This window comes from Lepidochelys kempii, chromosome 10, assembly GCF_965140285.1.
Source record: "Lepidochelys kempii isolate rLepKem1 chromosome 10, rLepKem1.hap1, whole genome shotgun sequence".
NCBI lineage: Eukaryota > Metazoa > Chordata > Testudines > Cheloniidae > Lepidochelys > Lepidochelys kempii.
The window spans coordinates 22,611,951-22,625,106 of NC_136389.1; the positions used below are offsets into that span (position 1 = coordinate 22,611,951).

Consider the following 13,156-nt stretch of genomic DNA (forward strand, 5'->3'; position numbering starts at 1 on the left):
GATTATGATTCTTTGGAATGATGTCCAGAAGATTTTGAAGTGGAAGAAGTGGGTGAATTGATGGGTGTATTGGGTCAGAAAAAAACTGATGTGCCCAGGCTGGTTTTTGCATTATCTGGGCTGTCCCAGCACACATTCCTGAGCACTCTGGGAATTAGTGGAATGGGGATACCATAGTAGCTTCTTTTCCCACTGAATCAGAAATGCCTCTGTTAGGGGACCTCACCCTCCACCCAGTTGTAGAATACTTTATCTAAAACTAAGTCCATTAGTCCCCATCGGTGGTGACTGAGCCTTTCCTGCTGTGAGGATCTGCATGTTTTGAACCCCTGTGAAATAAAGAGCTATTGAGTTGATTTAATGAAGAATACACCATTCTCACAAAATAAACTGCTTCATGATAAGGGGGAATATCGTGCACCCCTCTGTTTATATAATGCATCGCCATCATATTGTCTCTCTTGGGATCTTGATAGTGCTGTCCCAAAGGAAGGGTAAGAAAGCCTTGCAGACTAGACAAACAGCTCTGAGTAGAAATACATTTGTGTAACTGACTTTGTCCAAGGCAATAGACCTGAACCTGAAGGTTGTTTAAGGCCTCTTCTACCCTAGAAAACTTTTGCTGGCATAGATATGCCAGCAAACCCTCCAACTGTAGACACAGTTTATACTGGCATAAGAGTTCTTCTGCCAGTCTAACTCAATTTACTACTACAAATCAAATTCCAAAGTAGGTGTTCAGACATGTGACTAGAAACAGCAAAATGTAGCATGCTCTCAGGCAAAGTTTGTCTCAATTAAATCTCAATCACAAATTAACAATCTTTTCAGATCAATACTGATAGAAACTGATTCCAAGTGTAAGTTAGTTTAATAATTTTAGCTTTCTAACCTATTCAGATAGGTTACAGAATGCTTTTTGAAGCTCAGATAATAAAGTGCTGCTTGTTTTTGCTATGATTAATCATCCTGAGCTTTTTATTCTTTAGTTTGCAAGTTAAGTACTGTACCTCTGAGTGGCCAGGTGTTCAGGATGTAAATTACAATAATCTGAAGACCACAAGAAACAATTGATTCAATATGGTTTCTGACAGCCACAAACTGAGTAACTGTTTCTAGTTCAGGACTTTAATAACAGAAAGCTCAATCGTCCTGTAAACGAAGTTTATCACTTAAGTGCAAGTTCTCTGAAGTTATGTTTATACATCATTGCATTTCAAGAGGTTCAAGCGTCTCCATTATTCTAATAGTCCAGAATGTTTTAGGAATGTGGATCCCTGCCCTCCTGTGGTGAAGAGATTCAGTACAGTGGGGAGAATTATGCTACTAGCCTTTGCAGGTGGCGTAACAGTTCTTTGAGTATAAGGATTCAGAGTCAGGCAAAAGAGTTGAGATGAGAGTGCACAATATGCATCTGGTAATGATCTGTTTACCTCACACTAGCCAGAAGAAACCTTTTCGTGGCCGCTTTAACCCTGCTCCAAACATATCTTAAAACAGTTTACTATACTGATTATGTCAGGCAGTATCATTTTTTTCAATTTATTTTAAATTTTGATTAATTCATATTAACTTATTTCATTGGCATCCAGATGGATGGTTATGTCACATCCTTCAAGTCTTCTTGCATTTGCCATTCTACAGTTCTACCCTTCATTACTGGATTCTGACCCAATTTGTACTCATTTTCCTTGATACTTGCTCATTTCACCATCTTTAATCCATCAATACAAGGGATGTTAAGAGATTCATAGATATTAAGGTCAGAAGGGACCATTATGATCATCCAATCTAGTTCAATACTAAAAACCAGATACTAGGTTAAATATTATTTTGGGGCACGAACATAAAAATTTGCAATCCAAAGTGAGTGAACCCCAAAAGGAATTCTTATGCAATTCCTCATGCTGATCAGAGAGTCTAGGCAAAAGAAGTTTGCTCATATTTGAGCTGACCTTTGATTAAGAGTATGTTAACTGAAGAGAAATAGGCTATAGAAGCAGGATAGACTAGTAAGCTAGGTCATCCAGCAAATGTGGTAAGCACTCTTAATAAATTTTGTAAATACTGTATATTTCACGAGTATGGTGAAAGGATAATAGGTGTCTGAAAAATAGACACAGCTGTGCTGCAAGTACAGTATTTAGCAAAAAACATAGCTGGATGCCAACTTACATACTGTAACACCAAGCCAAATATAAGACATTCACTAGAGTACAGAACACTAACTAGCAGGAGAGAGTTGAGCCAGGAAGAGTTCTCAGTTTTGAGACATCTAATACAGGCCAACTTTACAATCTGAGAAGTGACATTTTAGCCTAGCCTACAAGGTCATGAGTTGTCAAACAGATTTTTGCCCCCATTAAAAAAAGTTTACACCTTCACTTTTAAGTATTATTAGAAATTATTTTATCCAAACGGCAGTAGATGAGACCTAAATTTGCCATTTCTGAGGAAAAGCTGCCGGTGTTAATATTTGGTCTCAATATTTTAGTTTTTATATTTATTTTCCTTAAATTAAAATTATGTGACAACCCAAAATACAGGAATTATCTTCTTGGACAGCACATTGCACTATAATGCCTAAGTGAATTATACATTATTCAAACAATATGTATGAGAGGATATGCTAAGACTTGTCCTGTTTTCATGTTAAAGATTGGCTGAGTACCATATAGGTCACCCTGAAGCTGCAAACAACTTCTGGACATCTGCTCCCAGGACAGTGGAAACAGTTTTAAGACTTTATCTTGTGGGCAGGGGGTTAGGGCAGGTACTTGTACAGCATTTGCCAGTTAAGTAACTGAGAATGGTTAATAGAAACTATACAATTAACCTTTCTGGCTGGAGGACAGAGTGCAAAGATAGCAAGAACAGCTGGAGGGGGTGGTCAAGAAATCTATCTTCAGCTGGGAATGGAAAGGCCAGAAATGCTCAGAGCACAAACAGAATGGAAAACTTTCACGTGACCTGTATAACCTTTCCTCAAATTTCTTTAATACACGCTGAATTCCTCCAGAGTATATGGGAGGTATTTAGTACATATTACTATATTAGAAGGGTTTAAAAAAAAAAAAAGCTGGGCAGTTCACCTTAAAGTACCTTTTTTATTGTTAAAACATAAAAATGTATAAAGTTAGATTAAATATTAGTTTTATGACAGACATTAACACACTTTCATCATAATTAGTAAAGCTTGAACACAAATGCTCAAGCAACAGTGGTGTTACAACCAAGCAATGTGGAATATGAAGTATAGATGTGCAGGAGCGCATAAGGTTTCCAACATATGTTTCAAATGTTGGTTTAAAGTGACTTTAAGAAGTCAAATTACCACCTATGTAACACCTGAATTATTAAAACTGAATTTTAGAAAATCCAATGTTATTTGTGCATTTCACATTTTGATCACCAAGCTTAGACAATGAAAACAGATTATCATCCATTTTTCCTCCCCCGCTAAATGATTCTCTTGCACTAGCAAAATGCTATGTTTAGTCTGATTAAGTCCAACTCACTCATTCTGGTGAATTTAAAAAAAAAACAGTTTGGTAATAGTTTGACAATACTTTGAGTCTAAGTTACCTATAATTAGCAAGGACTGAACAAAGGCTATGAATTCAGCATAAAACCTTGGTTAAGTACGATCACATCTGTCATCAAATGATTCTTGAATATTTAATACCATTTCAAGAGGTTAAAGAGATAAAAATAATGTTTTAAGGATTTCACAGTCCTGTGCTGAGATTTCTTTAGGCTCTGACCAGCACTCATTATGAAAGGGTAAGAAAATTTGTTTAAAAAAATGCAGTATGAAACATTTTGAAATAATAAAAACAGGAGTGGTAAATAATGAAGACAACTGGTCACTGATACAGAGCAATCTAGATCACTTGGTAAACTAGGCAGAAGCAAATAATGCATGTTTTAATATGGCTAACTGGAAACATGTATACTTCCAGGAACAAAGAAGAGGAGGTTACTCATCTGTGCAGTAATTGACATTCCTCAAGATGAGTGTCCCTACAGGTGCTCCACTCCAGGTGGTGGTGCGCCCCTGCACCTTTGCTTGGAGATTTTTACAGCAGTACTTGCACAGGCCGCACAAATGCAGTGCCTGCCTCACTTGCCGACTGTGTCTCAACAGCACAGGCATGGCCCGAGCTCCTCAGTTCCTTTGCTACAATGGAGACCCTTCCAAACTCCGAAGCAGAGGCGAGGAGGGGGGGTAGCGGAGCACAGGGACACTCATCTCAAAGAATGTCAATTACTGCATAGGTGAGTAACTTCCTCTTTTTCGAGAGATGTCCCTGTGCGTGCTCCACTCCAGGTTACTGAAAAGCAGTATCTCCTAAGGAGGTAGGGACATTGGGTCTGGTAAGAAAGCTGTGGACAGCACAGCTCGGCCCATTCGAATGTTGGGCAGGGGTTCCTGAATAAGAGCATAATCTTTAGCAAAGGTATGCTCCAAATCCCTGGTGGCAGCTTTGCAAATATCTGAGAGGGGAATGTTAGATAAGAATGCCACAGACGTTGATACAGATCTTGTGGAGTGTGCCCTAACAGAAGCTGGAGAATTCATCTTCTTTAGTTGGTAGCATAGGCGGATGCAGTCTGCTATCCAACTGGATATTCTCTGAGTACAGATGGATTTGTCTCTGGATTGTTCTGTGATTGAAATGAAAAGTTTAAGGGAAGCCCTAAAGGGCTTAGTTCTATCCAAATAAAAGGACAATGCTCTGTGCACGTCGAGTGGGCGCATTGCTGCTTCGAAAGCATTCGCATGGCATTTAGGAAAGATGGTTGGTAGATGGATAGGTTCACTGAGGTGGAAGGAGGAATGCACCTTCCAGAGAAATTTGGGATGCGTTCGAAGCATAACTTTGTCCTTAAAAAAATATAGTGTATTGTGGATCAGCCATAAAACACTCCAAGTTCTCCTACACATCTGGCAGATGTAATGGCAACTAAAATGCAGTTTTCATGGACAGATATAGGAGGGAGCATGTTGCAAGCAGTTCAAATGGATGGTGCATCAAGCACGTGAGTACCAAGTGCAGGTCCCAAGGTTGAGTGGGTCGTCTAATGTCCGGGAATGGGGTCTGGAGGCCCTTGAGGAACCACTTTGTGATGGGGTGGGCAAAGATAGTAGTGTCTCCAATCTTATTGTGAAACGCCATAATTGCTGCTAGATGCACCTTTATGGATCTTAAGGAGAGCTTAAGGATTAGGAACATGCCTCACAGCGATAGACTCAAGAAGCTCAATCCAGTTAGCTTAACAAAGACAAGGTTAAGGGATGACTTGATTACAGTCCTGAAATACGTACATGGGGAACAGAAATTTGATAATGGGCTCTTCAGTCTAGCAGAGAGGCATAACACAATTTAATCTCTGGAAACGGAAGCTAGACAAATTCAGACTGAATACAAGCTTTAAATTTCACAGTGAGAGGAATTCACCACTGGAACAATTTACCAAGGTCATGGTGGATTCTCCATCACTGAATTATTAAATCAAGACTGGCTGTTGTTCTAAAAGATAACCTCTAGGAATTTTGGATGTCAGACTAGATAATTACAATGGTTCCTTCTGGCCTTAAAATCTATTAATCTTTTTTTCAAACTAGAAAATCTAAATCTGCTTCCTCTACTACTTTAAGCTTTGCAGAGACTGGCTGCTCCTTAAAGAGTTTCAAGTGTTTCCATCAGAAACCTTGTATTGGAGCTCTTCAAAACAATAGATTTTATTTTAAAAAAATCAGAGCCTTGGGGTTTTTTTTCAAAAATAATTGACTGTTTAGTTGTTAGTAGTGGGATGAGATTTATTACTTCTATGACTACTATTGCCTTTCTTTGGGGGCTTTTGGCAAGTCACAACCTCACTGTCCCTCAGTTTCTACCATCTGTAAAGCAGAAGTACATCACCCTAGGATGCTGAAATGCTTAGATGACAGGATCTAAACTGAAATATTTTGCATTAAGGTAGTCTAAGTATCAAGTGCTCTACTGTGTCAGTGGGATTTTACGTTACAGTTTTATAGCACCAACTACACCTATGAACAATACTATTCTATTTAAATTGAAAGTTTATTGCATTGTTCATAGATATGAAAGTATGACCCCTACTGGCTATGACCTATGGCTGCAATACATGCCATCAGTAAGGCCTGGTCTAACATAAGCCTTACTTCAACCTAACCCTGTCAGCATCTACACTACAATGTTGTTTCTGCCGACATAAGTTGCCCACTCCACCTCTGCGAAAGGCATAGCACTTAGGTTGAAGCAATGTAAGCGGCGGGGCTCCGGCTGTCAGCCCTCCACAATGTCCTATGCTAACAGTTAAATCGGTGCCAGTGCTCCTGCTGAGGATGTGCACCACCAACAGAAGGAGCTAGTGTGGACATGCTAAACCAATTTCATTACTGCAGTGACTATATTAAGTCGACTTAATTTTGTAGTGTAGACTTGTCCTAGATGTTAAAGGGAGATATGTGAATTAGGGAGAATAATTCTATATCAGGTTTTGGTGGTTTCTAAGCTGACGCTTTTTCTAGTGAGAATAAAGTTCGCAACCAAAATCCTATGCTTGAGTCTCTAAGAAACTAGAAAGTAAAGTCCTGGTAAGCTATATACTGTTCAGCAACCTGGAGTACCAGCTTCTAGAAATTTTTACAGCTTTTACAGTATTCCGATTCAGGCAGTCAGGAATGCAAAGGCTCAGCCAGTGGTATGCTGGCAGTGCCTTATGGTACAACTCAGGTGAAATAAAGGGAACACAGCCAGCCTCCTGGTTTGTGTTCTATATATACACACACCCTAAGATCCAGAACTTAGAGAAACAGAGGTGAACTTCTCAACTCCACATAAAAAGCAGTGTATAATTTCACCACTACAAACCTTGGGGTAGCATGAAATCTTTTCGGTATAGGATCACATTCCTACCCTCTAACGAACATTGCCATTGCATGAGCAAGACCAAGGACCACCCAAACTTACACAGCATGAACTACCTCTTAACCATATCTTCTGGACCACCTATCCTCCCCACTGTTGATTCAACATCCTTGTAGCTATTATAACAATTGCTTATCTGGGGCAAACAGCATATTTTTAGCTGTGTTTAAATGCAGTTCAAGGAGTCAGCACCATGTAAACACTCAGCTATCCGTGGATGAGATGAGAGAAAGGAAAGCTTTAGTAGAACCCAAGGTCAAGGGGAATACATAGCTATAAGCTTAGGTCTGCCAACAAACACCATTCCTGGACCCTGATTTTAACTGATGCATAGTGCTTTAAGAAGCGTCAATATGATATAATAAATTAACACTGAACCAATATGTTGTAGGTGTTTCACAGCAAATACCCAGTCTAGCAGCCTTGACTTTCAATTTCCTTTTAATCAATTTATATAATGCTGAGTCTCAAGTTGGTCAGCTACTCATTTACAACTTATGGTATAGTTGCAGTAAGTTTAATGGCTATGCTGCTTCAATAGATAGAATTCATAAAGCCTGCTTTTAAAGAAAACTCTTAAGAGATCAAGAAGTGTGCAGTTTATCCTTTACCAAAGTATTTTGATTTGGACTCTATTACAAAAAAAGCAAACATTTCCTAATTAAAAATGTTTCAAAACTATTACAAGGACTGATGCCGAAGAGCAAGAGTCATCAGAAACATTTTTCAGGAAGGATATTTTTCAAGCATTTCATTCTTAAAAAAGCAATATCAAGGCAAAAAAACCCCTGGATTATACAAGTATTTCAGGAAGACAAGACGGATCATCCACGATCTAACTTTATATGATATATGTAACAATTTTATATACTTTCAATAGAGTACTATAAGCAAATAAGTGTATCTGAACACTCATGCAAAAGGAAATAATTTTGCTGAAAAGAAATCAAGCATGTTTTGTAGGCAAAGAAATTAATATTTAACAAACAGAAATTATATTTGAAGAAATGTAGCAGTAAAAAAGTGCTTAAAATTTGTTCATAAGACCAAGAATTTTATTTTTAAGCTTCACCTTATTTTTAGCACTTTATACATGACTAGAGCACAACCCACATTAACCATAGACTGGATATTACTTCCAGAAATTGCAATAGCAACAGCATGCTTGTTATGCTCCATGAACACAAAACTTCTAACACAGCTCTACTGCAAACACCAGGTACAAAGAGACCTGTCACTGTGCACTAGGCTCTAAGCACACAGGACACATACCACCACCAGAACAGTTTAGTAACATAGATCCCTGAAACTGTAGGAGGGGAACTGCAAAGAAATTCTTGAAACAGTGACACTAAGAATTAAAAATTAGCAGTTTAGGTGCAGTTGATCATGACTTGACTGCATTTGTTATTTGTGAAACGGATGAAGTTCAGCAAAATATAGTTGGTGCTTTCAACAGACCAATTTCATAAATCTGAAAACAACTGAGTCAAATCAGATGGGAGAATACATTTCAAAATGAAAAATGTGAATAACTGGAAACTATTTAAGAACATTTTATTAGATGCCCAAAAAGCCACGATCAAGAAAAAAGCACCTGGCTTAGAGGGGAACTGAAAGCAGCTATAAAAGGAGAAGCTGATCACAATGGATATAAAGCTAGCAATTGTAGAAAATTTATATGGAAAGCAAAAGGAAACACAGAAATCTACATCCAGCAGAGTTAAAGGACAATGAGGAGTTATTAAAGTATGTTAGGAACAAAATGAATCCTAACAATGGCATTCATCCATTACTAGATGGAAATGGGAGAAAAGACTGAAGTATTAAAAAACTGTTTCTGTGTTGTATTTGGAAAAAAGCCAGATGTATTCATATGTGATGAGGCTGTATTTTCCATTCCAATAGTAACTTAGGTGGTTATTAAATGAAAGTGTCTCACTTTAGTAGCTGTTAAGTCAGCAGGTTTGGATACCTTGCATCCAAGAGTTTTAGAAGCTGGCCAAGGAGCTCTCTGGAGCATTAATGCTAGTTTTCAGTAAGTCTTCAAACACCGTGGAAGTTTCACAGGACTGACAAAGTAAATGTCGTGACAATATTTTTAAAAAGGTTAATGGGATGACCCAGGCAATAATAGGTCTATCAGCATGACACAGACCTTTGCCAAACTAACAGAAAGGATAATAAAGAACTAATAGTTAATAATAGAATTTAAAAAAGGAGGCTAATATAATACCAATCATCAGAGGTTTATGGAAAATAGATTGTGTAACTTGATATGTTTTTGATTAGATTAGAAGTTTGATTGATAAGGGTAATAGTATTGATCCAACATAGACTTCTGTAAGGCATTTAACTTGGTACTGCATGATATTTTGGTTAAAAACTAGAATGACTCAAAATAAACATCAGCACAAACTAAAACTGATTAAAAACTGGCTATCAGGTCTCAAAATTTTAAACGGGGAATCTTCATTAATTGGGTGGGTTTCCAACAGTGTCCTGAAAGGCCTGGTTCTTGGCCTTATGTTATTTTATATTTTTTCCCCAGTGATCTAGAATTAAAAGCCATGCCTCCTAAAATTGTCAGATGACAAAGACGGGGGAGTGATAAATAACAGAGGACAGATCACTCACACTGAGCAATCTGGATCACTTGGTCAACTGGGCATAAGCAAACAATGTGCATTTCAATACAGCCAAATGTAAGGTCATACATCTAGGAATAAAGAATGTAAGCCATCCTTAAAGGATGAGGGACTATCTTGGGAAACAGCGACTTTGAAATGGACTCGAGAGTCATGGCAGATAGTCAGCTAAAAATGAGTTCCCACTGCAACGCTGTGGCCAAAAGGGCTAATGTGATCCACTGATGCACAAACAAGGGAATACTGAGTAGGAATCAATTATTACTGCTGCATTTGGCACTGGTGCTAGCACTGCTGGAATACTGTGTCCAAATATGGTGTCCACAATTCAAGAAAGATGTTGAGAAATGGGTAAGGGTTCAGAGAAGAGCCACAATAATGATTAACAGATTGGAAAAACAGGTTTTATCAAAAAAACTCAAGGGGCTCAATCTATTTAGCTTATCAAAGAGAAGGTTAAAGAGTAACTTGATCACAGTCTCTAAATACCTACATAGGGAACAGAAATTTGACAACGAAAGGATCTTCCATCTAGCAGACAAGGCATAACAAGATCCAGTGGCTGCAGGTTGACAATGGGCAAGTTTATATTGGAAATAAGGTACTTTTTTTTTTTTTTAAATCAGTTGGGGGCAATTAGCTACCGGAATTTACCAAGGGTTGTGCAGGATTCTCCATCTCTGGAAACTTAGATCAAGATAGGATGTTTTTCTAAAACCTATGTTCTAATGCAGAGGTGGGCAAACTACAGCCTGTGGGCCACATCTGGCCCACGGGACCCTCCTGCCCAGCCCCTGAGCCCCCGGCCCTTCCCCTGCTCTTCCCCCTCCCCCACAGCCTCAGCTCACTGCGCCGTCGGCGCAATGCTCTGGGCAGCAGGGCTGCAAGATCTTGCTGGGCAGCACAAGTGCAGAGCTGCGGCCTGACCCAGCGCTCTGTGCTGCACGGTGGGGTGGCTGGCTCCAGCTGGACGGCACAGCTGCCTGTCCTGCTGCTCTGGGTGGCATGGCTGTAGCTCTGCCAGCCACTGGTGCTCCAGGCAGCGGGGTAAGGGAAATCAGAAATGAGAGGAGGGCTTGGATGGGGTGGCAAGGGGCAGCCAGGGGCTACTGTCAGAGGGCAAGAAGCGGGGGTTGGATGGGGGTGGGGGTTGGGCCATGCCTGGCTGTTTGCGGAGGCAGAGCCTCCCCTAACTGGCCCTCCATACAATTTTGGAAACCCGATGTGGCCCTCAGGCCAAAAAGTTTGCCCATCCCTGTTCTAATTCAAACAGGAGTTAATTTAGGGGAGTCTTATGGCCTGTGTTACACAGGTAGTCAGATTTGATTATCACAAAATGTTCCTTCTGCTTTATAATCTAACTAACATGAAGCTCAAAATGAAGCTTTAGATAATGAAGGTTGTGCTATATAGACCTTACATAGTGAATAAACAGTTGGTATGAAGGTTGTTCCCATTCTCCCTAGTGTTCCCCGTATCCCAAAACATCCAGACTATCTGATGTAGGATATGCAGCTCTTTGTCTTTTCAAAACACATGCAGCCAGGAACCCATAGACAAAAACACCAGGACTGAAGTATGAGCTCCACTGCACAGAACCCTGCTGAGCAGTTGCTAATAGCCCTCTGATTAATGTCTACTAGCTTGACTGAATTTCTACCTCACCAGACTTGGCCACTCCTTACCATGACTTTTACCTTCACTCCTTTCCCATCTCACTACATCTTTCCCTCTTTGCTCAAAACAACTCTATTTTCACTCTTACCATTCTCACATCAGAATAGCTCTCCCTGCCTCCAGCAGAAATTTTGACTTCTGATTTGCAATTTCCTTTCATCCCAATCCTGCACTTCTGCTGACTTCAGCTTTAATGTTGAGGATTTCAACAATTCTACTCTCATTGCCTTATTCAATCCTTGGCTAGATCAATTTAGTTAATCATTGCCTTGGCCATTCTTAATCTTGTCTTCACCAGGCAATGCTCCTCCTCAAATATCACTCATTTACTGTATTCAGATTACTACTTTTTCCTTATTTAGTACTGTACACTTTCCCCATCTCAGTCTCATTCCTTCCATAACCTTCAATACACGGATAGCAAAGACTTCTTTGCTCCTCTTAGCCACCTCCTTCCCTCCTTAAGTGCACCGTACCTCCATATCCTCCTCCCCTTCACTGACACTATGATCACCATTATCCTCTCCTCCATCCTCCCCTTACTCCTTTTCCCTTCACTAATTCCCCAAACCCTGGGTCAACTTTCACATCTGTTTCTCCCCGTCTCCATCAGTGCTGCAGAGTACATCTTACAAAACCTAAGGACCATGAGGGTGACATAGCTAGATGTCCAACACCCATACAACAAATATGCTATAGGCTAATCATGATTTAGCGTTGTCTACTCTAGCAGCTGAACAGTCTACAACCATGGTTAAAGGGTACAGACACATCTGTTCAAGACCACCATTATCCAAAGCAGGACAGTTTCCAAGGCCAGACAGGAACCCAGCTGCGTTACTTACCAAAGGCACTGAAAAGCTGGTAAAGATCACTAGTCTTCCACTCTTTGGGAAATGTAACATGAAGAACATGGTCTCGTTTTGGCTGCACTGCAAGATAAGAATGCATTTAATAATGCTGTCAGGTATTCATATAGGTTTGAATTGTTCAGTGAATCAGAAAAAACTAAAATGTATACTCTAACACAACTCATTATAGAAAACTGGTTCACGATTTTCAGAACTGCATGCAGTTAACTGACAGAAGTGAATACAATTACTGTCATTATGCATGAAAATTACTACTTAAATCAATCTGGCCCATTTGTATATGCATTTGAAGCAACTGTGCATGAAACAGTAACTGCTCACAAATTACGTACATGCCTTTTTTGCCCAGCATTGCTCATATGTAATTATGAAAATCCAGTCTCTTACATCTCTTTTGCACCAAGTTCAAGGAAACTAAACTTACCGTAAAACAGTTCTTAATTAGGTTTTCACACAGTACCAAATACATATTAGAATATAAAACAAACATCATCATCCTCATGTGATTTAAATTAAAATTGGGAAACAAATGACCTGTTTCTTTATACTACTGATAAAAGGAGAGGTACACAAGTAGGATGGAAAAGTTAACTGTATGCCAGGAACCCTAGGCATGTAGTGAAAATTATTTGGTTTTCAGTAAAAGACAGAAAGGGAAAATGCAGAATTTGGCTGAACCCACAGCACAGCACTCCCCCCATAAACTTATTGAATTTGTGCATGATTGTAATGAAAGCAACTTTGTTTCATTCTTGGAATACTCACATTCTGTAATTTCCTCATCCCATTAAAAGAGAAAAGAATGGGATACCAATATTTTAAGGTGCAGCTAATTTATACTATTTGTCACTTTTATTCATCAAAACATCCAGAATTTATCCTCTGTGGCTTATGTCCTTGACGTAAGAGTTACTGGACATTGCCTCATTCTGTTTTATTTTGTTCATCCTTCGCTACCCAACGTCAATTTGTCTACTCGTGCTCTCAAAAGAGATCAGGG

At 39.4% G+C, this 13,156-nt stretch overlaps 1 protein-coding gene across 4 annotated transcripts in view; it reads right to left on the reverse strand.

Annotated features, from left to right (window-relative positions):
* PARN (poly(A)-specific ribonuclease) overlaps nucleotides 1-13,156 on the reverse strand; it is a 161,634-nt gene that overhangs the window by 100,147 nt on the left and 48,331 nt on the right. For all 4 annotated transcript variants that reach the window (XM_073362401.2, XM_073362403.2, XM_073362402.2 and 1 more), the window contains one exon: nucleotides 12,130-12,216. In XM_073362401.2, the coding sequence (XP_073218502.1) occupies nucleotides 12,130-12,216 (87 nt within the window). The remainder of the gene's footprint in view (nucleotides 1-12,129; nucleotides 12,217-13,156) is intronic.